At 49.3% G+C, this 25,410-nt stretch overlaps 1 protein-coding gene across 3 annotated transcripts in view; it reads left to right on the forward strand.

The window, feature by feature from the left end:
- The window catches only part of NCAPG (non-SMC condensin I complex subunit G), a 281,872-nt gene that overhangs the window by 42,300 nt on the left and 214,162 nt on the right, over positions 1-25,410 (forward strand). For all 3 annotated transcript variants that reach the window (XM_070757387.1, XM_070757390.1, XM_070757388.1), the window contains exons 3-4: positions 18,886-19,092; positions 19,714-19,942. In XM_070757387.1, the coding sequence (XP_070613488.1) occupies positions 18,886-19,092; positions 19,714-19,942 (436 nt within the window). The remainder of the gene's footprint in view (positions 1-18,885; positions 19,093-19,713; positions 19,943-25,410) is intronic.

The raw sequence follows: 25,410 nt of genomic DNA on the forward strand, positions 1-25,410 counted from the left end.
GGCAAGAGCGCTTGGGAGGCAGTTCTGCCGGATACGGGCGATGGGTGGGACAGAGGGGCGGGGTTAAGCCTCCTTCGGCAGCTGGGGAGCTGCCCGGCTTTGCCTTTTTGGCTGGGAGGGGAGGTGAAGCGCTGGGGTGGGGGGTGTCAGGCCGGACCTCCTGCCTCCCCCCCAGCCAAAAACCCAAATGTCTCTGCCGCAGGAGGCTTCTCTGCCCTTTGCCTGTGGCCGGCAGAAGAGTGCTCTTGCCTGGCGGGAGGCAAACCGCTGGGGGAGTGTCAGGACACCCCCACCCCAGCTCTTCACCTCCCGCTGGGTAAGAGCGCTCGGGAGGCAGTTCTGCCGGCCACGGGCGAAGAGGATCGGGAGGCTTAAGTCTCCTGCAGCGGGTGCTGTGGTTGGGACCTTTGGGCTTTTGGCTCTGGGGGGGAGGCAGGAGGGTCGGACTGACACCCCCCACCCCAGCGCCTCACCTCCCGCCAGGCAAGAGCACTTGGGAGGCAGTTTTGCCGGCCACACGCGAGGGGCGGGGAGGATCAGGAGGCTTAAGGCCCTGGCGGCGGCAGCAAGGCTTTTGGTTTTTGGCTGGGGGGGGAGGCAGGAGGGCTGGCCTGACACCCCCCCTCCAGCGCTTCACTTCCCACCATGCAGATGGATGAGGAAGGGGGTCATCTGGACCAGGTGCTTTGGCTGGAGTCACGAGGCGGGGAATCCCGGCGGGTGGGGAAACGAATGGAAAATCCAATCCAGTCACAAGGCAGGGGAATCCCTCTGTCAGTAAGAGCGCATGCACAGTAAGAGAGCCCACGAACCCAGGCTCAGGTTCGTAAGATGGAAAGTGTTTTTAAGACGAGGCAAAGAAACCTTAAGCCCTGGGTTCGTATCTGGAAAGTTCGTATGACGAGGGGTTCGTATCATGAGGTACCACTGTATATCATTCCCACCATTCCACCCATCCCATTCATCCATCCTTTAAAAATACCCACAGTAAAAAACCCACCATATTTTGCCTCAGAGAATTTAGAAATAAAATACTGTGTGTTTATAACAGTGACCTCAGAATGGGGCAACTCTATCAATATCAAAATGCCACTTAAATAGTTGAGTTAGTTTCAAACTAGTTTTTGATTTTCTTTCTCTCCCTGTCTCCCTTCCTCTTTCTTTGTTTCTTTTCCTTTCTCTCTCTCTATTTTCTCTTTCTTTCTCTCCCTTCCTTTCTTCCCTCCCTCCCCTCTCTTTCTCCCCCTCTCTTTCTTTCTCCCTCTTCCTTCCTTCCCCCATCTCTCTCTTTTTTGCCTACCTTTTGCAAAAGCCACCTTCTACATGGGCTGAGGCAGTGGGGCAGTGGGAAAGGAGGTAGTGGAGGTGAGGGGTTTGCAAGCGCCTCCCCCCCACCGCAGCACAAGGCGAACACGGCAGTTGGGAGGTTGCTGTCGGGGCAGCAGGGGCCTGCTGATGTCAAGCCCTGCGCCAGCCAGGAAAGCCGGCTGCCCGGGGAAGCGGCGCATTTGAAAAGCGCACTGCGCAGCTTAATGGGAACAGTGCTCCTGGACCCAGCTCCATGTCACCTCTCTGCTGGCCGAAACCAAGAGTGACATGGCTCCAGTAAACAGGTGGCGGAACTCACAGCTCCAATGACCTTGTCCACTTCATCGGGTGTCACCAGGTCAAACTCCTCCCACACAGATGGACAAAGACGGGCCCCAGTCACTTTAAGTGACTCGTTGTCAGCCGACACTACAGTTCAATCGGAGTCAAGGTCTGCCCGGATCTGAGCGACTTTATCAGCGGAAAACAAGTTAAATTCCTCGGCACTATTCTGCAAGGGCTCCCCAGCCCACCCAGCCCGATTAAGAAGGGGGTGGGTCATCCTGAACAGAGAAGCCAGGCGGGATTCTGCTGATGGATTCAAGGTGGCATGATACGCGCATCTTGCCGCCTTGAGTGCCACTTTTTAAGTCTTAATATGAGCTCTTATAAGTGTTCGATCAGATTCACATTCACTTTTCCTCCATCGCTTCTCTAGACGTCCCTTCTGGCGTTTCAACACCCTGAGTTCCTCGGTAAACCAAGGAGCCCTCTGGGGTCTAGTGCCAGAGAGAGGTCGCACAGCACAATCTGGTCAAGAGCCTCCGTCACAGCCTTGTTCCAGGTCACGGCAAGAGACTCTGCCGAACTGTGTACGAGAGAATCTGGTAAAACCCCAAGCCACCTCTGAAAGCCCTCTGGGTCCATCAAGCGTCTGGGGCAGAACCACCTTATCGGTTCTGCCTCTCTGCGAGGAAGGATTGGAGCCTTGAAGTCAAGCCGTAGCAGAAAATGGACTGACCACGACAAGCCCCATAAGCCCCTTAGTCTCAGACCATTACTCAATTGCTCTGAGAGAAATATCATGTTGGGTGCGTGCCCCCCCCTCGTGAGTCGGACCCTGTACCATTTGAGTCAGGTCCATGCCTGTCATGGTGGCCATGAACGCCTGTGCCAGCCCAGAGGATTCACTGAGTGATGGCAGATTAAAGTCCTCCAAGACAATAAGTCTGGGGAACTCTACCGCCAACCCAGCTACCTCCTCGAGCAGCACAGACAGGGCTGTTGACACACAGCTGGGAGGCTGTCCAACTGCACAAAGAGGGACTCACAACCTGCAATCTCAGGAGCAATGTGTCAAGGCTGCCAGTCAGAATTGAGACAAATAAAACTCAGTCCTTTTTTTAAGGTTCAAAGTGAATTTATCAAAATCAGAACTTGAAGCATCGAAAGCAAAGCAAAGTCTGAGGGAAAATGGCTTGTTTCACACATATCAACCCCCCCCATCCACCCCCTGTTGGGCATTCGCCCAATGTCCAGTGTCCAGATGCATCAGGTGCCCCATGTTGCTCCTCCCGTCACATTTCAGGAATTTTCCATCTAACGGACTCCACCTGGCACCTGGGAAATCGAAAGTTAACTCTTCTCCTGCACACTTCCCAACCCCCTCCTTGAAACTACCCCTCCCCGTCTCTATGACAACCAAGCGAAAGAATGCAGCAGCATAGCAAAGGTTGACATTCGGCCCCCCTGGAAAAAAGGGACTTCTGTCCTGAAAAAGAAAAGAAAAACAAAGAATACCAATACAGTAATACCTCGTCTTACGAACCTAGGAGGTAACACAAAACAATGTTTCCCTTTGGAAACAATGTAAAAGCGATTAATGCGTGCAAGGGGGAAAAAAATTCCAAAATGGCGCTCCACTGGGCGCCGCCGCCTGCCTGTCACCTTCTTAAACAGCCGGGAGGCTGAAACGTGGCCTCCAGGAAGGACGTCTTCGTGATGTCAAAGCTTCGCCCATGGAATTCCCTATTGGGATTTCCCACCTCCTTTCCAGCCTCCAGATCAGCCGAAAATGCTGTTGCCGATCGCAAAAACGGCACTCTGTAACCTTCTGAAACACCCAGGCGCTTCTTGGTGGCCTCAGGAACTTGAACCCGAACTTCCAGGTTCGGGTTTGGGAGAACGCCGAGAAGCTGCCCTGCTGTTTAAGAAGGTGACAGGTGGGCGGCGGCGCTTCTCGGCGCTCTCCCGAACCCGAAAAGTTCGGGTTTGGATTCGGATTTGGTAGAACGCCGAGAAGCCCCCCGGCTGTTTTAAAAGGTGACAGCCGGGCGGCGGCACCCAGCAGAGCGCCATTTTGCGATCTGCGGTGAGGTTCGTAAGGCGAAAAAAGTTCGTAAGAAGGGGCAAAAATTTTCTGAACCCCGGGTTCATATCTCGAAGTGTTCGTATCATGAGGGGTTCGTATCATGAGGTACCACTGTATATACATTTCACCATTAAGGCTTATCAGGCTATTTCATCCTAAAACGATCAATTTCCATCTGGGCATTCATGTATTTCTCATCAACCCAGTCAGCATGAAACACAGGGAAATGTTTCCAAGCAACCAAATATTGGGTTTTCCCTCTGGTTTTCCTAGAATCCAACACCTCTTTAATCTCAAAATGTTGCTCACCCTCAATGAGTAACGGGGCGGGGGGATCAGGTTGCTGCGGCCGCAAATCACTTGTCCGTTCCGGTTTTAGTAAGCTTACATGGAAGACCGGGTGGACTTTCCTTAGTTCTTTTGGCAATTCCAACTTCATTGCCACTGAATTCACAACCTGTACAATTGGGAAAAGCCATACATACTTAGCTCCCAATTTCTTCGACTGTTGCGTGGTCCGCAAGAACTTAGTTGAAAGATAAACCCTATCCCCCACCCTATAATCCACTGTGGCCATCCTTTTCTTATCAGCCTGGGCCTTATGAGTATGTTGAGCCTCGTCCAGCGCCTTCCGCGCTACGGGCCAAGCTGCCTTAAGTTGAGTTACCCAATCCTTTAAAGATGAGGTTCACCCTGGGGTAATTCTGGGATTGATACAAATTCCTGTCCACTCACCCCTGTACTACTATATATTGAATTGTTATAGGCCACCTCTGGAACGGTAAGAGATCATTCCAGTTATCTTGCTGATAATTCAAGTAACACCCAAGGTATTGCTCTAGTACGGAGTTAGGCCTCTCACACACACCCCATTGGTTTGAGGGTGATGGCTCGAACTCAGGCCCTGTTTTGTACCCAGCAATCCTAAAAACTCTTTCCAGAAATTAGAGGTAAATTGTACCCCTCGATCCAATATGATTCTCTCAGGAACTCCATACAGACGATATACATGTTGTATAATCATTTTTGCCAGTGACCTAGAAGTGGGGATTTTGGGGCACGTCACAAAATGAACCTGTTTGGAAAAAAGGTCAGTAACAACCCAAATTACAGTATTCCCCCCACTCTCAGGCAGGTCCACGATAAAATCCATTGAAATTTCCTTCCGTGGTGCTCCAGGTCTCGCCACTGATTGTAACAGTCCTTGGGGATGACCTGGGGGCCGCTTTGCTGCCGCACACACTGAGCAGCTTGCAACATATGTCTCGATGTCCTTCTTCATGGAAGGCCACCAGAACTGCCTTCTCAATAAATGCAATGTTTTCAAAAAAGCAAAATGTCCAGCCACTTTGGAGTCGTGTCCCCTCCCCAGTATCAATGACCTCAAGGCTTGGGGAACGTACAGGCAGGACCCAAACCAGGCCAGCCCATTTTTCTTGGTGCAGTCCCCCTGATGAGACAGGAACCAGTTGTCGGTTTCTAGTGCTTTCTGAAGTTCCGCCACCAGGCTGTCAGGAAGCTCCGTCTTCTTTGAACTCTGCTGTCGAGTAAGTGCCGGGCACGCTGTTTGTGAGGGCTGAAACACCGGTTGGATTAGCTCCAGTCTCCCGCTATTATATTGTGGCATTCTCGACAGTGCATCTGCCATGAAATTGTTTCCCCCGGTTATATAGCGCAGTGAGAAATTAAACCGACTAAAATGCTGCGCCCATCTAACTTGCTTTGGGGACAATTTCTGGTTTTTTTTTTTAAAGCTTCCAGATTTTTGTGATCAGTCCACACCTCAAAAGGTTGTTTAGCCTCTTCTAGAAAGTGCCTCCAAGAGAGTAGGGCCCAACATACTGCAAACACTTCCTTTTCTTATACAGCCCATCTCCATTCGGCATCAGTTAACTGTCTAGAGGTGTACGCGCAAGGGCGTAACTGTTGCTCCTCATCCTTTTGTAACAAAACCGCACCCACAGCCACATCACTAGCATCCACTTGTACCACAAATGGTTGCTCCAAATCAGGGTGTTTGAGGATTGGCTCACTCGCAAAATGTCTTTTCAGCTTTTCAAAAGCTGCTTGACACTCCATGGTCCATGATAATGGACTATTGGGCTTTACCTTATCCTATCCTTTGGTTTTCAGCAGGCTAGTGATTGGCAACGCTATTTGGGAGAAAGTTGGAATAAATTGTCGATAAAAGTTAGTGAATCCCAGGAAACTTTGCAACTGTTTCTTAGTCCGTGGGGCGTCCCACTCCAGAACTGCCAGCACTTTCCCCGGATCCATTCCCACCCCTTGGTGTGATATGCGATAACCTATGTAGTCAATTTTGCTCTGGTGAAACTCGCACTTTGCCAAGTTAGCATACAATTCCGCCGCTTTCAGTTTTTTGAGAACCTCTCTGACTAGAGCTATGTGCTCTTCTAGAGTCTGAATATATTAGAGTATCATCCAAGTAGATCAGGCACCCTTTAAACAAATGCTCATGTAGTACCTCGTTGATTAGTTAGCACCCTGAATTGAAAACATCCAAGTGGAGTGTTAAACGTAGTTTTCCACTCATCTCCTTCCTTTATGCACACCCGGTAGTATGCTTCACGTAAGTCCAGTTTTGTGAAAAATTTCCCTTTCGCCAAATAGGTCAACATGTCCTTCATTATTGGTAGGGGGTACACATTATGCATGCAAATTGTATTTAGGGCACGAAAGTCCACCACCATCCTCAGAGAGCCATCTTTCTTTTCTCTGAACATTATAGGGGCAGCCATTTAAAGCCTCGCTGGCTGTATGAAACCCCTTGTCAAATTCTTGTCAATGAATCTGCGCAGCTCACCCAGTTCCGCAGGGGTTAAAGAGTACATCCTGGGTTTTGGCAATTTTGCCATGGGCACAGTGTCAATGCTATAGTCCGTGACCCTGTGGAGTGGCAATTTGTCAGCTTCCCTTTTGCTGAAAACTGTTTTCAAATCCCAATATTCCCTGGGAATTTTTTCTTTGCGTGCAATTTTCTCCACCGGGGGGGGGGCTTTCTCCCCAGTTCTGCTAGCACAAACCCCAGTTCCTTCTTTCCTTTGTAGGTGATAGTGACCACCCTGGTACGCCAGTTAATTCCGGGGTTCCATTTCTGCAACCAGGGTAGTCCCAAAAAAACTGCACTATCAGGCAAAGGACACACAATAAATTGTATAGTCTCTTGGTGGGAGCCCATTGTCATAATGAGAGTTCCTGTCGCAGGGGTGGCCGGTTTACCCCCTGCCATGGATCCATCCAACTGGGTAAAAGAAATGGGGTCCCTCAAATTTCTGAATTTGAGGCCCAAACTCTCTGCCACGTCAGAGGACATTAGGTTCCTGGTACAGCCCGAATCCAAAAGGACTAACATGCTTCCCCTTGTTCCCCCTGTTGGGTCTCTTAAAGTTAAGGGAATGTATACACAGCCAGGAGTGGGACTTATCGAGAAAGCTTCTTCCAGTTCGCTTTCCAGGATGTTAGGACGATCCGGAGATCCCAACTCCTCCCCTTTTTGGGGGGGGCGACCTCTATGGTTTCCTTTCCTACTCGGGCAGTCTCTGGGGATTTCTTGATCCATTGTTCCGACTTTTTTCCGCCACGAGGTTTCACCCTCGGCACAGGCTTGGCCAAGCACTCCGCAGCTCGGTGACCTTCTTACCCACAGTGGAAACACGCTGTAGATTTTGGTTTCTCTGGAAAACTCTGTGGCGTTTTCTTCAGGACCCACTCTCCCCTAGGGGGGTGACTTTTCTCCCGTTGGTTTCTCAGGAGGTCTATCTCTACCTCTGCCGCCAACTCAAACCATCTGCTGAGGTTTCTAGGGGTTGCTCTAGCTCTGCAGTGCCGGTAGACCTCATCATCCAACCCATCCATGAAATATTCCATCAGGATATTAATTGGGTATGAGCTAACATAAGCCATCAGTTCTCTGAACTCCTGGGTGTATTCAGTAACTGATCTCCCTCCCTGTTTCAGGGTTTTCAGCTTTGATCTTGCTTTCCTCTCCACCTGGAGATCCTCAAAGCGCGCTGTGAGTGCTGTCATAAACTGATAAAAGTTCCTAAGGACGGGGTCTCTCCTCTCATGCAATGACACCATCCAATCTGTGGCTTTTGCGTCTAGCAGCCAGGTCACCACTTTCACCCGGGCTGGGTCATTGGGAAACTCATCCTCATAATCTTCCATGTATTGATTCACTTGGGCCAGGAAATACCTCAACCCTGCCGGTGCTCCATCGTAACGCTGGGTGAAGGGAGGGGCGGTTGGGGTCTTGCTTCTGCGGGCTCCCCCCCTTTGTGGAGAGCGTCTTGGAATCAAGGGGCTCAGGTCTCTTGCAGGGTGAGGGCCTTGGGCGACTGCATTTTGCTGCTGTTGTCCCTGCCCCGAGGCTCCCGGCATCTGGTCCTCCTCCCCATCTTCCTTACTTGGAACAGCCCTAAGTGATTTCTGGCTCTTGTTTTCCACCACTGACAGGGCTTCCCTAATTCCTGACATCAATTCTGCCAACAAACTTACTTCCTGGCTGGCCACCCACTTCTTACTTTTTTTTTTTCCCGGTGGGTCACATTTGCATCAGAATCCTTCATTACATCTCCAAGGAGACCACTTGAACCTACCCCGGTCGACCATCGTGGGGCCCGTCTGGCTGGTTTGTCTCTGCTGGGATCCGATGCTCCCTCATTCTCCAGGATCGGGGGGAGCAGACTTTTGAGGGCAACTTCTTCTTTGGAAAATTCTCCCTCACTTTCACTTTGAGACATCTTTACCCAGTCTGGTAGAATGCTCTCCAGGTGTGACTGTTAAGGCAGACTTTGCTTCATGTGAAGTCTGGCAGTCAGAATTCAGACAAATAAAACAGTCCTTTTTTTAAGGTTCAAAGTGAACTTATCAAAACCAGAACTTGAAGCATCGAAAGCAAAGCAAAGTCTGAGGGAAAATGGCGTGTTACACACATATAAAAAAACCCCTATCCACCTCCTGTTGGGCATTCGTCCAATCTCCAGTGTCCAGATGCATCAGGTGCCCCATGTTGCTCCTCCCGTCACATTTCAGGAATTTTCCATCTAACGGATTCCTCCTGGCACCTGGGAAATCAAAAGTTAACTCTCCTCCTGCACACTTCCCAATCCCCTCCTTGAAACTACCCCTACCCGTCTTTATGACAACCAAGCAAAAGAATGCAGCAGCACAGTGAAGGTTGACACAATGAGTCTACGTAGATAAAAAGTCTCCTTGGCTATAATATCCACTCCTCCTCTCCTTCCCTGGGGTCGTGGCAGGTGCCATACCTGAAACTCGGCTGGGTAGATTTCAGAGAGAGGAACTCCTCCCATCAGGTTTCCCACGATGGCTGTCCTGGACCCCTTGAGGCTGGCAATGGTAAGGCTGCATCGACGCCCACAGGCCAAGAAAGTCTTAACCAGGGCAGAGAAGCACAGGAGCCAGCCTCACAGGAGGACAGCTCTCTAGCAACTGAACTATGCAGGTCTCAGAGACCATCCAAACCCCCAATCAAATTACAGGACTTTCTAAAGTGGCTAAATGATTGACAGATATCTGCCACCTATGAGGGGAGGGATGTTATGTTTTGCAAAGCTATTTAAAAGCTATTCTCTGATTGGTTAAGACGCGGCAAGTCATATAGACTTGCCGCCAAAACGAATAACTGTCAAAAGGTTTCCCCGCACTTTTAAAAGTATAAATAGACGCAGCTTTTGCCATTGTTCTCAGTTGAAGCCTGTTAGCAGAGCTGAACACTCTTGATTGTTCTCTTCAATAAAAAGAGCTGTTAACAACCCGAGGTCTCCAGCCTCTGATTTAACAGGTTCCTACTGTTTGGAGCCTGGAAGTGAAATCTGTGGCATCTCACTATACTATATGCTGTATTTCAAGTGTAAGGTCACACTTGGAATACTGCATTCGGTTTTGGTCGCCATGCTGCAAAAAGGATGTTGAGACTCTAGAAAAAGTGCAGAGAAAAGCAACAAAGAGGATATGGGGACTGGAGGCTAAAACATGAAGAATGATTGCAGGAACTGGCCCTTCCTCATGGAGCAGCACTGTTTGGATATTGAAGCCAGGCTGCTGTCCCGAGAGGTTCATCGGGCCGTGCGGCCATTCCTCCACGCTTCTAGTGCCACGCCTGTGCCTGCTCCGTGTCGAGAAGTGCCGGCTATACCCGCCAAGTGTCCGGTTCCTGCACCCCAATGTTTTGTGCCAGCCCAGCCTCCATGTCCACCGGACTGCCTGGTTTCCCAGCCTTGTGAGGAACCTATGGACTTGAGGTCCACCAGATCCCATGTGTCCGCAACGGGAAGGGCTCATTGACACTTGGCGGGCCTCTGTTTCTACTTGGGGGGGGGCAGGCCATTTTGCCAGTTCCTGTCCTCACAAGCAGCAGAGCACAGCAACTGTCGCCATCCTGACTTCTCCAGTGCCAGCTCCCGATCCTGCACCACCTGTGACGACCACAGTTCCTGCCTCACCAGTGCCAGCTCCTGTGTCTGTTCCAATGCTGTCAAAGCCTCTGTCGGGAAACAAGGGGAGCCCAGCCTGGTAGCAACGCTAAGTCAGGCTGGTGTTTAGCCCTCTCCAGACTCTCTGGCTAACGACGCTAACTCGTGCTGACATTTAACCCTTGATGTCCAAATCCTGGTAGACCGATGTTCCTGTTACCTCACGGCCTGCACCCTCATGAGTTCGGGGGCGACCACAAACTTTGGACAACATCTTTGCTCAGCGTCATTCCCTGCTATTGTGCCCCGTTAACCCTCCTCTCATGGTCGACATCATCGATGGGTGAGTCTTGTTTTCTGGGTCCATTCGTTTCCAGACCCAGCCAGTGCGTCTGGCCATCGTAACTCATGAGAGGCCCTCCAGTTCTGTCACCTGAGGCCTCCATTTCCCTGTGGTCCTGGGATTGTCTTGGTTGTTAGTGCACAATCCCCATGTGTTTCCGAGTCTGCAGTGTGTGCACCACTACCGTCATATCTGCGCCGCTCAGGGCCCGGGTCCCCAAGGTCTCCTTGCCAGCTTGCCTCGCAGAATTTGCCAATGTATTCGATGAGAAGGTGGATCGGCTGCTTCCGCACCGGCCATAAGACTGCGCCATTGATCTCCTCCCCGATGCCAAGCTTCCTGCCGGTTGGTTGTACTCCATGTCCAAGCCAGAGCTCATGGTCCTCAATGACTTCATTGATAAAAACCTAGCCAAAGGGTTCATCAGGTCCTTGACCTTGCCCCTTTTTGCGCTCGTTTTGTTTGTAAAGAAAAAGACCGGGGATCTGAGACTTGTGTTGCGATTACTGTTCTGGTTTCTGGTAGAAATTTAGCAATTACAAATAACTCTTATTAAATGCATCATTTCATGAATAAAGAAACTCCATTAATTTCTCTGTTCTCCTGTAATTCAAACACATTCCATACAGCACTCGGTCCGTTATCTCTCTTCAAACTGCATGTCTCACATTCCCCCTTCTGCTTCACTTAAACAAGATTTATTTTCCTAACAGCATAACTTTGAAAAACAGTAGCACTGACTGATAACAATATAAAATACTTTGGCTTACTTTAGCGTGGCTAAAACACATCCATTTTTCCTTTCGGCAACATTGAAACTCCACCTTTCTTCTCCACTGACCCCCTGACATGCCAAATACATCACTACAATATTTAACCCATTCCTCTCTTTAATATCTTCTTCCAGACCTCTGCTCTCTATGTTTTTGGGCCCTTCTGAATTTAGGGTTAACCCAGTGAGCGTCTGATTCTCCCTCACTAGATCCTGAACTCATAGCCCCATCCTGTGGCTGGCCTCCCACCTGTTCTACTACCTGTAACCCCGGGCCCCCCATTAATTCATAAACACTATCTGAATCCGAGTCCTCAATATCTTCATCATCCTCGAACTGATCAGGAGTATGTACAACACTTACCAGCGGCTCAGTGCTATCACCCTGCATAACCGGTACCCATTGCCATTGATCCCGGAACTAATGGAGCATATGCGATCCGCCAAGGTCTTCACCAAGATCTATTTGCGGAACACGTACAACTTGGTGTGGATCCGACCAGGGGATGAGTGGAAGATGGCCTTTGGAACCCAGTACGGCCACGTCAAGTACACGGTCATGCCCTTCAGCCAAACCAATGCCCCAGCGGTCTTCCAGCATTGATGAATGATGTCTTTCAAGATCTGTTGGATCACTTTGTCGTCATTTACCTCGACGACATCATGATTTACTCCCCCTCACAGTCCAGTCACCTGCAGCATTTACGCCGTGTCTTGCAGCGGTTGCAGGAGCAACAGCTCTACGCCAAGCTGGAGAAGTGCCAGTTTTTCAAACAACCATCAAGTTCCTGGGCACATCATTTATCCAGAGGACCTGGGCAAGGTGTCGGCTCTGAAAACCTGGCAACCCCCGCAGCGAGTGAAGGGCGTGCAGAGACTGTTGGGCTTTGCAAATTGCTATTGCACGTTTATTCTGGGCTTCACCAACCTGTCCGTGCCCATCACCCAGCTTCTGCAGAAAAAAGTGCCATTACAGTGGGGCAAGGCTAAGCAGCAGGTGTTTGAGGTCCTCAAGGACGCCTTCATGAAAGTACGTCTCTTACAGCACCCAGACCCATGGCGGCCATTCGTAGTGGAAACTGACGCTTCTGATGTCGCCGTTGGGGCCATGCTTTTTCAGGCCCGTTCTGATGGCAGTACCCTTTTCCTGTGCTCTTATTACTCCTGTAAACTCACGCCCTCTGAAAGGAACTACACTATTTGGGAAAAGGAGTTGTTGGCTGTCAAGTCTCCCTTCGAGACATGGAGGCACCATCTTGAAGGAGCCTGGCACCAGGTGGAGGTTTGGATGGATCACCAAAACCTGAAGTTCCTGCAAACAGCATGAAAGTTGAACCAAAGGCAAATCCGATGGTTGTTTTTCTTTGCATGGTTCAACTTTTGGATCCGATACACACCGAATTACCAGAACCCTCGAGCAGACGCCCTGTCTCAAAAATCGGAGTTCCTTCACCCCAAGGAACCGACCCTGTTGCAAACTATTTTGCCCGCGGAATCCCTGGCTACCATGCACAACCCCGTAGATTTGCGCTGGCGCATTCAGGAGGTGCAGGAAGGGGATGGTTTTGTGGCCTGGCGGGTGCGGGAGATCAGCTCCGACTCCATGAACATTTCTTGATGGTTTGCTCCAGTATCGTAGGCAGTTGTACATCCCGGCAGGCCCACTTCATGGCCTGATCATGTCCCAGTGCCATGACAATCCTGCTGCTGGTCACTTTGGACTGTTCAAGACTTTTGAGCTGGTGTTGCGGACGTTGTGGTGGCCTCGGCTTCACGACGATGTCCAATCATACGTAAAAACCTGTGTGCATTGCCACCAGGCCAGGTCCACCACAGGAGCCCCGCCAGGTTTGCTGCAATCTTTGTCGATGCCTGAGAGGCCTTGGGGGGCTGTTTCCATGGATTTTGTGACCCACCTGCCCTTATCTTCAGGATTCGCCCTGGTGGACGTGTTGACAAAAATGGCTCACTTCATCCCCGGTCGACGAGTACCCACGGTTCAAGTCACTGCCCAGCTGTTTATTCAGCACCTTTTCCTGCTTCATGGCTTTCCGGACAGGGTGGTGTTGGATGGGGGACCCAGTCGACGGCACAGTTCTGGAAGGAACTCATGTCGGCCTTGCAAGTGCAGACCTACCTAGCATCCACGCAGCACTCACAGACTGATGGTGGCACCGAGAAGATGGTCAGCATTCTCGAGCAGTATCTGCGGTGGTTTGTGTTGGACCGGCAGTCCAAATGGTCATGGTACCTCTCAGTGGCTGAGTTTGCGTTTAATAATTCCCAGCACATGTCGATGCAGAACGCCCCCTTTCATGCCAATTATGGATATCATCCCCATTTCTTCCCGCTGACACTCTGGGATTCCCCAGTCCTGGCCATGGAGGAGTTCCTGTCTGAGCTACAGTTGGTGCAAGAGATGGTCAAGAGATACCTCAACAAAGCTCAGGAGAACTATAAGAGGTATGCTGACCACTCCCGTCGTGATATCCCCCCATTGGCTGTCGGAGACCAGGTGTTTCTTTCCACGAAATACATTTCATCTGAGTTGCCATGTCTGGATCTGCAGTTCATGGGTCCCATGGGTCCTTTCCCCATCGAGCACGTCATCAACCTGCTGTTTGTCCCTGCGTGCCTACCTGTGGATTCACCCGGTGTTCTATCATTCCCTCTTAGTTCCCATTAGTCCTACTTGCCCGCTTCGTCCTGGTGTACCAGCCCCGCCTGCGCCTTGTGTTCATGACCATTTTCCTGACACCCCGATCCACGCCATCCGGGATTCATGGTGGGTGGAGGATTGTTTCCATTACTTGGTGCAATTGACCAAGGGGGGTTCCGGATAACTGTACTTGGGTGGACGCCCCCTTGGTGGATGCTCCAGATCTTTTTTTTGAAGAAAGTTTATTGAATTTTTAAAAAGGGGGGGGGGAAGGAATACTATACAGAAAGAAACACATAACGGGATAACATAAGGAACTATACATAGTAAGGTAGGATAATAAACTATACATAATGAAATAGCATCTCTATTCAAAGTTGAGCTTATACAAATATAATAACAACTTCAAATCGGATATATATACAGTATATACGAATTCAAAAGTGGGTTGGGTTAATTAATTGTAGCAAGGTGTGGAAAAGGTGCTGAGAAATGTGTAAGAAGGTAAGATTTGGATAGGGGAGAGAGGGGAAAGGGGAAAGCCTGCGAGGTAGCAGGCAGTTTTGAGTTAACGAATTTGACTTGTATCGTATGGTGGGTGTATATGATGAAAAAGAAAAAGTGAATTTATAAATGTTTGCAGGAAGAGATAGGTGATTAATAATGATGGATCAATATCAATAAAATTAAATGTTTATTTAGTAAGTTAAAGTGTATGTAAACAGTATTTAATTTTATGATTGTAATGTAATCTGTTATGAAATGGAAACGTATGTTTGAGTAGTTTCTTTTTTCCTATTAGTAGTTGTCTCATATTTTTTGTTGGATAACCAGATCTTTTTCATGCTTTCCATTTACAGTTTCCGAAGAAGCCCCATCCTCTGTGCAGGGTCCGGGGGAGGGGCCTTCCGGGGGGGATGGTATTGTGGTTGGCACTAGGCCACCTCCTGTAGCTGGGGATTTTGATGTGAATCTGTGGGAGTCCTCTGTTTATAGAAGACCTGTTTAGTTGCCAACTGCCTCAGACAATGAAGATGAATCACTAACAGAAGGAGGCAATGGGGTGGGGGAAGAGTCAGACAGGAATGGGTGCAGCCAGCCCTCCAGTTAGTTCCCCAGTTAGAGAGTCCTCAGACTCAGAAGGGGAAGATATCATGGATGACCCTATCTTGAATCCCTGTGTGCGCAGGATCCTGGGACAAAGGGAACAGTTGCATAGGCGCCAAAACAGATAATGGAGTGCAGCTGTTTAGGGGTTAGTTACACGGCAGAGACTCTGATAAATATGGGAGATTGGGAGTGCTGGGCATGGGTGTTTATTGTTGGCGTGTTCGGAAGAAGAAAGAAGATTGAGCAGCATGGGGCTGCTCTGTTTTGGAATTTCTGTGAACTCTGACACACTTAAGTTGGGAAGAGCTGTGAGGATTGTCATGTGAAAACTCTGGCTTTATAGCTCCATAAATTACTCCTCTGTTTTGGCACACGCCTCGGCATTCAAGGAACTGTGGGTATGAATAAGTGTCACCTCTTGGGATTACTGAAACACTAATTGGGTTTCTTTGTGTTTTTCAAGCCTCTGAATATAAAAGAGACTGTCTGACTTCATTTATTTATTTATTTATTTATTTATTATTTGATTTGATTTGTATGCCGCCCCTCTCCGTAGACTCGGGGTGGCATACAAATTTCTTTTGTATACGGCATACAAATTTCTTTGTAGACTCGGGGCAGTATACAGCACTTTCTTTGCTGTGTGTTTGAAGATCATTCAACTCGTAGGGGGCTAATTACCATTAGCCAGGCAGAACACTTTCTTTATAGTATCCTCACTTGCTGCATGATTGAGTTCATTAATATTTACTACAGTTAGTTTGAGGATAATGATTGAATCTTCATGTGCAAAGTACGTTTGGCCTCATTTGCCAGCTCAATGGAAAATTAAATTTAGAACATGATCAGTTGATTTGAAAATTTGAAATTTGAAAAAAATTGAAAATTCCTGTTTTTCTAAACAAGTCCTTCCTCCTTCCCTCCATTCATTTCATTCTTCCTGCTTCCTTCCTTCTTTCCTTCCTTGTTCCTTCATTTCTCCTTCCTTCCTTGTTCCCTCCATTTCTCCATCCTTCCTTGTTCCATGCATTTCTCCTTCTTTTCTTTCCTTCCTTTCTTCCTTCCTTCCTTTCTTCCTTCCTTGATCCCTCCATTTCTCCTTCCTTCATTCCCTCCCTCCCTCTTTTCTTCCTCTCCACTTCTCTTTTCCTCCCTCTCTTTCCCTTTCTTTCTCTCTCTCTTCCCTCTCTCCCTCCGTCTTGTCAGGGTTGGGTCTGAACCTATTAATGCCCATTCAGACCCTGACAGCCTCCAGACACCGGCACATTACCTCCACTGCTTCATTTCACACGGGGTGGAAATGTATTGCTGTATATCGTCAGCATACTGATGGTAACCCACCCTTTGCCCTCAGATGATCTCACCCAGTGGTTTCGTGTAGATATCGTGTAGATATTAAACAGGACAAGAGGATTGACCCCTGAGGAACCCCACAAGGGAGGGACCTAGGAGTCGACCTCTAGCCACCTGCTAACATCAACTGTGACTGACTGGAGAGGTAGGAGGAGAACCACTGTAAAACAGTGCCTCCTACTCCCAACCCGTCCAGCCAGCGCAGAAGGATACCATGGTCGAGGGTATCGAAAGCCGCTGAGAGGTCAAGAAGCACCAGGATAGAGGATAAACCCCTATCTTGGGCCCTCCAGAGATCATCTGTCAGTGCGACCAAAGCAGTTTCAGTGCTGTAACTGGGCCTGACTACTGACTGCCGAGGGCCCAGATAATCGGTTTCATCCAAGGACCGTTGGAGCTGGAGTGACACCACCTTCTTAACAATCTTCCCTATAAAGGGAAGGTTGGAGACAGGACGATAGTTGTTTAAAACAGCTGGGTCCAGGGAAGGCTTCTTGAGGAGGGGGCGCACAAGTGCCTCCTTGCAGGGAGCTGGGAAGGACCCCCCCCCCCCGCCTCAAGGAAGTGTTGACAATCTCCTGGACCCAGCCCTGTATCATCTCCCTGCTGGCCAAAACCAGCCAGGAGGAACTCACAGCTCCCATGGCCTTGTCCACTTCATCACTAGGTCAAACCCCTCCCACACAACAGGACTAAGACATTCCTCTGCCACCTTGACTGACTCGTTGTCAGCCGAGACTGCATTCCATTCAGAGTCAAGTCTATCCGGATCTGAGTGATTTTATCTGCGAAAAACTCATTAAAATCTTCAACAGTACCCTGCAAGGGCTCATCAACTCTCCCCTGGTTAAGGAGGGAGCGAGTCTCCCTAACCAGGGCGGCTGGATAGAGATTCTGCTGATGCAATCAAGGCACTTTATAAGTCTCAATATCATTGAGCTCTTAAAAGTGTTTGGTCAGATTCAGATTTACTTTTCCTCCAATGCATCTCTAGACGTCTCTTCTGGCATTTCATCCCCTGGAGTTCCTCGGTAAACCAAGGAGCTCTCCGAGGTCTACTGCCACAGAGAGGTCACAAAGGCGCAATTCGGTCTAGAGCCCCCCTTGCGGCCATATTCCAGGCCAATACCAGGGACTCTGCCGAACTGTGTACAAGTGAATCCAGTAAAACCCCAAGCGCCCCCTGAAAGCCCTCTGGATCCATCACATGTCTGGGGCAGAACCACCTAATCGGTCCCATCTCCCTGCGGGGAAGGATTGGAGCCTGAAGCTCAAATCTTAGCAGAAAATAATCTGACCTTGACAAGGATAAAGTGTCTAGGCCCCTTAATTTCAGATCATTGCTCAATTGCTCTGAGAGGAATACCATATCAAGTGTGTGTCCCCCTTCGTGAGTCGGACTCTAAATTACTTGAGTCAGGTCCATGGTTGTCATGGAAGCCATGAACTCCTATGCCAGCTCAGAGGACCCGGTGTGTTAAAGTCCCCAAGGACAATGAGTCCTGGGAACTCCACCGCCAGCCTAGCTATCTCCTTGAGCAGTATGGGCAGAGTTGTTGACACGCAGCTGGGAGGCAGGTACATGAGCAACAAGCCCACCTGAACTCCTAGTTCCAGTTTCACAAAGAGATACTCACAGCCCGCTATCTCAGGATCAGTGAAGCTATGTAGATTATGAGTCTCTCTGGCTATAATAGCCACTCCTCCCCACCTTCCCTGGGCTCGTGGCTGGTGCCACACCTGAAACCTGGTTGGGCACATCTCAGAGAGAGGACCTCCTCCCTCCGGGCCCAGCCAGGTCTCAGTAACACACACCAGGTCGGCCTCCTCCTCCAGGAGTAAATCCCGGATGAGGAGAGCTTTGTTCACAACTGACCTGGCATTTAAGCAGCAAAAGCTTGAATCCAGGGTCCATATTTCACCTATCACCAGTATCCTGGGTCGGGTTCATGGGGCCAGAACAAGGGATCACTTTAAAGCAGCAAGGCCTTGTTCACCGCATGCGGCCTAGAGAGAGATACCCATCAATGGGAAAGAACAAAAAAAATGTTCAATCACAAAATTGTGTACAACTCTGCAATTCTGTGGACCATAGTACATCAGACCCCCTGCCCTCCACTCTCTCCCAGAGTTTGCTTAATTCATGTTCATTGCATCAGTGACACTATCTTATTTGCAATTAAGATAGAGAGCAAATATGGAAAAACGAAATACTTAAAGGTCTCCTAAAATTGTATGGGTATTTTGTGCTCCTCCAGTAATTGAGAAAGTGATTTTCCAGCATTCCTCATGCTGATCTATGCTTCCTGGGATTAGCAGAGTTATGTTCACATGTAGATATGTCTGTTTAAAAGCCAGTTTAAGGAGACATACTGTTGAGAAGAATATTTTGAATGGGATGTAACAAAAAGATCTGCAAATGTCTTGACTGAATTCTTTGTGGAGTTTGACCTTTTGTTTGACGTATCTAGCCTTTTATCCAAGAACTTACAGGTTAATTCTTGCTTCTAGTTACAAGACAAGGACCGTTTTCATGAAAAGTTTGTGTATTATCTGAAGTATGCCATGGTAATCTACAAACGAGAACCTGCAGTGGAACAAGTGATAAATTTTGTGGCCAAGTTTATGGCTTCATTGTATAATTCGGAGAAAGAGGATGCTGAAGAGAAAGAAATGGAAAATCCCTTTCTAAATTACCTGTTCATCTTTCTCCTTGAGGTACTATATCTGTAAAGTTATAAGAAATAATTGGTACTGCATAGATAAATCGTTAAAACGTGTATCCAATACCATCTGAAACTTTGAAAATAAGCTGTCAATGGCCCAATGCATCTATGTGTATTAATATCACATTTTGTGCGGGGTGGGTGGGGGGCTTTATGTTTTCCTGCCTTTGTTACAGAAAGTAGTACAAAGCAGTTGATTAGCTTTTCTTAAGCTAGAGTTTCTGAAATTCGTTTATACAGGAGAGTCATTTGTATTCAATGTCTCTGTGCTTAAATCTGTCAGATTCATTCTATAAATGAAAATTGCTGTCTTTGCACAATAACCTTTGATAAAATTGCTGTCTTTAACAAAAGGTTATTGAGCAGAACATTTCTGGGCTGGAGCAGATTTTTCATCCCGCATAAAGGGGAAATAAATTAATATAGATAAGGATCTGAGGATCTGGGCATAATTGTTGGGTTTTTTATTATTGTAAACAAAATAGTACAATTTGTACCTCAGCTACTATTGTATGACCAGAGCTATATAAAAGCTGAAATTTTAAAATTTAAAATTCATAATTGTGTATAACCACAATAATAAGGAATGCTTAAAAATCTCTTTGTATTTTAGTCTCATCCTGCTAACAGCAATGCAGTTAGGTTTCGTGTGTGCCAACTTATTAATAAACTTTTGGGAAGTCTGCCAGAGAACGCCCAGATCGAAGATGAACTTTTTGATCAGATTAATACTGCTATACAATTCAGAGCAAGAGACAAAGTACCAAATGTGAGAATCCAAGCTGTGTTGGCTTTGTCTAGGCTTCAGGATCCCAAGGATAACCAGTGTCCAGTTGTTAATGGTACATTCCTTGCCAATTCATGTGGTTTATTTCTTCTTATTTCTGCTATTCTTTAAAAAATGCTGCAATATTTTAATTATAATATTTAATACTTAATGTTTTTTATTTTTATTTTATTATATTTTGAAATTATTAAACATAGTTAACTCAGGAGGAAGATTTGGTGGACTGGCAGTGTGAATTTATTTGTTAGATTTATGTGCTGTCCATCTTATCTATATTTATATGAATTAAGTGTTAGAATAGTTTCCTTAAGTTTTGTTTTATTATTTTCATGTTGAAAGAGATGCTTAGTAGAACAAAATTGCTGCAAAACTTCATATGAATGTTGTGAATAAATTTAAAAGGTTTTAAAAATCTGGGGTTAAAATGTATTAAGTTTTTCTTATCTTTTGTTATTATTTTCCCAGAAAAAGGACTTTTGTTTGTAAAGAAGGAGCTTAACCAGTAGTAAATTGGGCTCCAACAGTAGTTGGTAGTGAGCATTTCCTGTAGGATTTATCCAGCTTTATACAACTGTCAAGAGCTTTTGGCTGCGAAGAGTTTACGATAATAGCAATCGTATGAAGTATGAAGCACAAGACTTTGTCCTGAGTTGTCTTGAGGGGGTGGAGAGAAAAATGGAAACACCTGACTTTTTGGCATCATAATGTTTGAACATGTTCAAATCAATCAAAGCTTGACATATTTTAATGTTTTTTTGTTTAAATTCCGTTATTTGATATGTTTTTTTTAAACTACCCTTTTTTAACAGAAATTTAAGGAAATTGGTTATAACCTTCTAGAAATGGCAGACCTCTCAGACTTTCAAAGAGCCAAATTGTTGGTGCTCGAATGGCAGGTGCTAGTGTAACAGAAAGTGCCCGAATGTTTGGCGTTTCAAGAGGTAATATCTCAAAAGTAATGACTGCTTTTGAAAGAGAAGGGAAAACGTCCTCAGCCAAGCACAGGTCTGGTCGAAAGTCGAAGTTGTCTGAGATAGACCTTCGGACTTCAAAGTAAATTGTTAGAGCGGATTGCAAGACCGCAGCTTCTACAATCACTGCAGAGCTCAATAGACATGTACAGAACCCAGTTTTCACAAAAACTGTTTGAAGGGAGCTTCACAAATCTGGATTCCGTGGAAGAGCTGCAATTAGAAAACCTCTGCTCTCTAGCTTCCAGGTGGCGGCAGCACTGCAACGGGAGGTAGGGGACAGAGCTCTGTCCCTGAACCTCCTTTTTCTTCCTGGTGGTCGCAATTTCGCGGTCTGATCATACTCGGAGAGTCCATTCCGAGAACAGGGGGTCTCCCGGATCCTGAGGAGCAGAGCGCCACTGCCCCAAAGGGAAGGGATTGCCCTGCAGCTCCAGAAAAGAAGAACCGGGCTCCAATCATGGCTGGCACCTGGCCATAGCAGCACGACTACCTAGAAAGAAGGGAAAACATTCTAAAAAGAAGTCAGAGAAAACAGATCAACAGAGGGGAAGACAAGGTAAAAGAACAAAGAAAATAAGAAAAAGATCTTAGATTCTACAAGATCAGTTGTTTAAAGTAATCGTATCTGAAATAAGGCAAAATAACAGAAGTTGACAGAATTGATAGTCCGTTCGTATGGAAAATTACTAACCGGTGTTCTGGTTTCTGGTAGAACTTCAGTTAGTAAAAATAGCGCTTACTGAATACAGTATTTCATAAACAAAGAAACCCCATTGTTATTCTCTTTGCTTCCGTATTCAAAAATGCAATACAGACTAGCATATTCCTTTCTCCCGTTATCTCCCTTAATTACATTCCACATACATTCTTTCATGCCTCCTCCCATCTCCTGAAATTCATGTATATACAGCATGATTCAAAAACAGCAGGAATGACTGCAATATAACACAGAATAAACTTACTTGCTCCGGAGCCAAACTGAAACATGTTTCATCTTAGAACTACAACACTGAAACTCCGCCCTTCTTCCCCACTGGCCTCCTGACGTAACTAATACATCACTCCAGTATTTAACCCATTCCTCCCCTTAATATCTTTTTCCTAACACCTGTTCCTTGCATTTTTGGACCCTTCTGAATTGAGGATTAACCCAGCGAATGTCTGTCTCTTCCTCACTAGAGTCTGGACTCCTAGCAACATCCTGGAGGAAAATTATGTTTAGGTTTATCAGGGAAATTAACATGAAAGTTAGCAATCAAAGCAGGAGCATCAAAGTCATGAGCATCCATCCAAACAGTGGTGTCAGGCCCACCTCCGGACCATTCCACCTGGTATTGGAAGCGGACGTTGAGCCAACGAGAGTCCTAGATGCTAGTAATGTCCAAGCGTCGTAGATGCTAGTAATGTCCAAGCATCATAGTAGAATGTGAAGGCCGGTGTCTGGATGGGAGGGAGCAGGATCGTAAGGGCCAGGGACTGGGGCCCGAAGTGGAGAGTCAGGGGAGACTGGAAGCAATAGGGAGCGATGAAAAACGGGATGCACCCACATGGAAGAAGGTAGGATCAAACGGTATGTGAAAGGATTGATGACCTTTTCAACAGGGAAAGGGCCAATGAAATGTTGCTCCAGCTTGTGGTGAGGTTCAGAAGAAAGGTATTTGGTAGAAAGCCAAACTTGGTCGCCAACAGTCAATGGGGGAGTTTCTCTGCGGGAACAGTCGGCAAAACGTTTGTAGTCTTCTTTGGCTTGAGTTAAGGAACATTGGACAAGTTGGTGAACGGCACGTAACTCATTGAGAAAATCACCAGCAAGTGGAAACGGCGAATCAGCAGGAGTGAGTGAAAACAAGTGGGGATGGAACCTGTAGTTGGCGTAGAACAGTGTGGTCTGCGTAGAGGTACCGTGTTTCCCCGATAGTAAGACCCCCCCGATTGTAAGACATATGGGGGGTTTCAGGGGGGTCGGCTAATATAAGCCATACCCCGAAAGTAAGACATATGTCTTACTTTCGGGGAAACACGGTACTAAAAGCGAGGGAGGCGTCCGCTACTCCCGCCGCCGCCTTTGCTCTACCCGCCGCGCCTGGGGCTGCCTGCCTGCCTGCTGCCGTAGCCGGGCTGGGCGCGGGGCATCCTCGGTGTTGGGCAGCAGCGGGAGGAGCCGCAGCCTCCGGAGGCGGCCAACCGGGTGCCCCCAGGACGCGCATCGCAGACCGGCCCCGCCGCGGCGCAGGAGGGATGGAGGCCGGGCCCGACGGGCAGCCGCGCCTGCCGCGCAACGCCGCCCGCCTGGAGGAGAAGAGGCCTCGCCCGGGCCGAAGCCGCCTTTGCTCTCCCCGCCGCGCCTGGGGCTGCCTGCCTGCCTGCTGCCCAACGCCGAGGATGCCCCGCGCCCAGCCCGGCTACGGCAGCAGGCAGGCAGGCAGCCCCAGGCGTGGCGGGGAGAGCAAAGGCGGCTTCGGCCCGGGCGAGGCCTCTTCTCCTCCGGGCGGGTGGCGTTAGGCGGCGTTGCGCGGCAGGCGCGGCTGCCCGGAGGAGAAGAGGCCTCGCCCGGGCCGAAGCCGCCTTTGGTCTCCCCGCCGCGCCTGGGGCTGCCTGCTCGCCGCGCCGGGCCGAAGCTGCCTTTGGTCTCCCCGCCGCGCCTGGGGCTGCCTGCTCTCCCCGCCGCGCCGGGCCGAAGCCGCCTTTGGTCTCCCCGCCGCGCCTGGGGCTGCCTGCCTGCCTGCTGCCGTAGCCGGGCTGGGCGCGGGGCATCCTCGGCGTTGGGCAGCAGGCAGGCAGGCAGCCCCAGGCGCGGCGGGGAGACCAAAGGCGGCTTCGGCCCGGCGGGGAGAGCAGGCAGCCCCAGGCGCGGCGGGGAGACCAAAGGCGGCTTCGGCCCGGCGCGGCGGGGAGAGCAGGCAGCCCCAGGCGCGGCGGAGAGACCAAAGGCAGCTTCGGCCCGGCGCGGCGGGGAGAGCAGGCAGCCCCAGGCGCGGCGGGGAGACCAAAGGCGGCTTCGGCCCGGCGGGGAGAGCAGGCAGCCCCAGGCGCGGCGGGGAGACCAAAGGCGGCTTCGGCGCGGCGGGGAGAGCAGGCAGCCCCAGGCGCGGCGGGGAGACCAAAGGCGGCTTCGGCCCGGCGGGGAGAGCAGGCAGCCCCAGGCGCGGCGAGGAGACCAAAGGCGGCTTCGGCCCGGGCGAGGCCTCTTCTCCTCCGGGCAGCCGCGCCTGCCACGCAACGCCGCCTAACGCCACCCGCCCGGAGGAGAAGAGGCCTCGCCCGGGCCGAAGCCGCCTTTGCTCTCCCCGCCGCGCCTGGGGCTGCCTGCCTGCCTGCTGCCGTAGCCGGGCTGGGCGCGGGGCATCCTCGGCGTTGGGCAGCAGTGGGAGGAGCCGCAGCCTCCGGAGCCGGCCAGCCGGGCGCCCCCAGGATGCGCATCGCGGACCGGCCCCGCCGCGGCGCAGGAGGGATGGAGGCCGGGCCCGACGGACAGCCGCGCCTCTCGCGCAACACCGCCTAACGCCGCCCGCCCCGAGGAGAAGAGACCTCGCCCGGGCCGAAGCCCAAAGATGAGCCGGCCCCGGTGCCCGGGATAATATAACACATACCCCCAAAGTAAGACACAGTGGGGCTTTTGGGGGTAAAAAGATAGTAAGACACTGCCTTACTATCGGGGAAACACGGTATGTTCAGAGTTATTAAAGGCGAACTCAGCTACAGAGATATATTTGGTCCAATTATTTTGCCTGTTGTGAACAAAACAATGGAGGTATTGTTGCAGGATGCCAATAACTTTCTTGGTGCCCCCGTCGGTTTGGGAGTGATAGGTAGATGCCAGGGAAATCTTGACTTGGAGAGAGATCATGAGTTCTTTCCAAAACTGGGCGGTGATTTGCAGACTGAGGTTGGAGACGATGGTATCGGGTAATCCGTGGAGGCGGAAGATGTGTTGGATAAATAGGTGAGCTGTGATTTTGGCTGTAGGGATTCAACGACAAGGGATGAAATGTGCCATCTTGGTTAACATGTCCACTACTACAAATATAGCAGTGAACCCTTGAGAAACAGGTAAGCAAGTGAGGATGTCCATAGAAATGGTATCCCAGGGTCTTTCAAGTGTAGGTAAAGGTTGCAATAATCCCGGAGGGGTTCTGGTGGTGGCTTTGGCTTGGCAACAACGGATATATGAGTTAACGTAGGTACTGACATCATGGCAGAGTCTGGGCCACCAAAATGTACGAGAGACAAGGCGTAGCGTTTTGAAGAGGCCAAAATGGCCGGTTGCGGGATTATCGTGGCACTGGTTGAGGATGAGACCTCGGAGTGGACCTGCAGGAACGTAGGGCAGGTCACGGTAGCGGAGCAAGTCATCAGTGATGGTCCATGCAGAATCAAGTTCTAGATGTTGTTTCCTTTGGGTGACAAAGGGGTCCTGGCATTGCGCTTCCCGAATTCATTGGCGAAGATCTACCGCATTGTGGGCGGCTGCAATTGACACGAGAAGCAGAATGGTACAAAGCGGCACAGGTTCATGGGTTTGGGTGTATTCAGGTTTGCGAGACAATGC

The sequence above is a fragment of the Erythrolamprus reginae genome, chromosome 7 (assembly GCF_031021105.1).
Source record: "Erythrolamprus reginae isolate rEryReg1 chromosome 7, rEryReg1.hap1, whole genome shotgun sequence".
Lineage (NCBI taxonomy): Eukaryota > Metazoa > Chordata > Lepidosauria > Squamata > Dipsadidae > Erythrolamprus > Erythrolamprus reginae.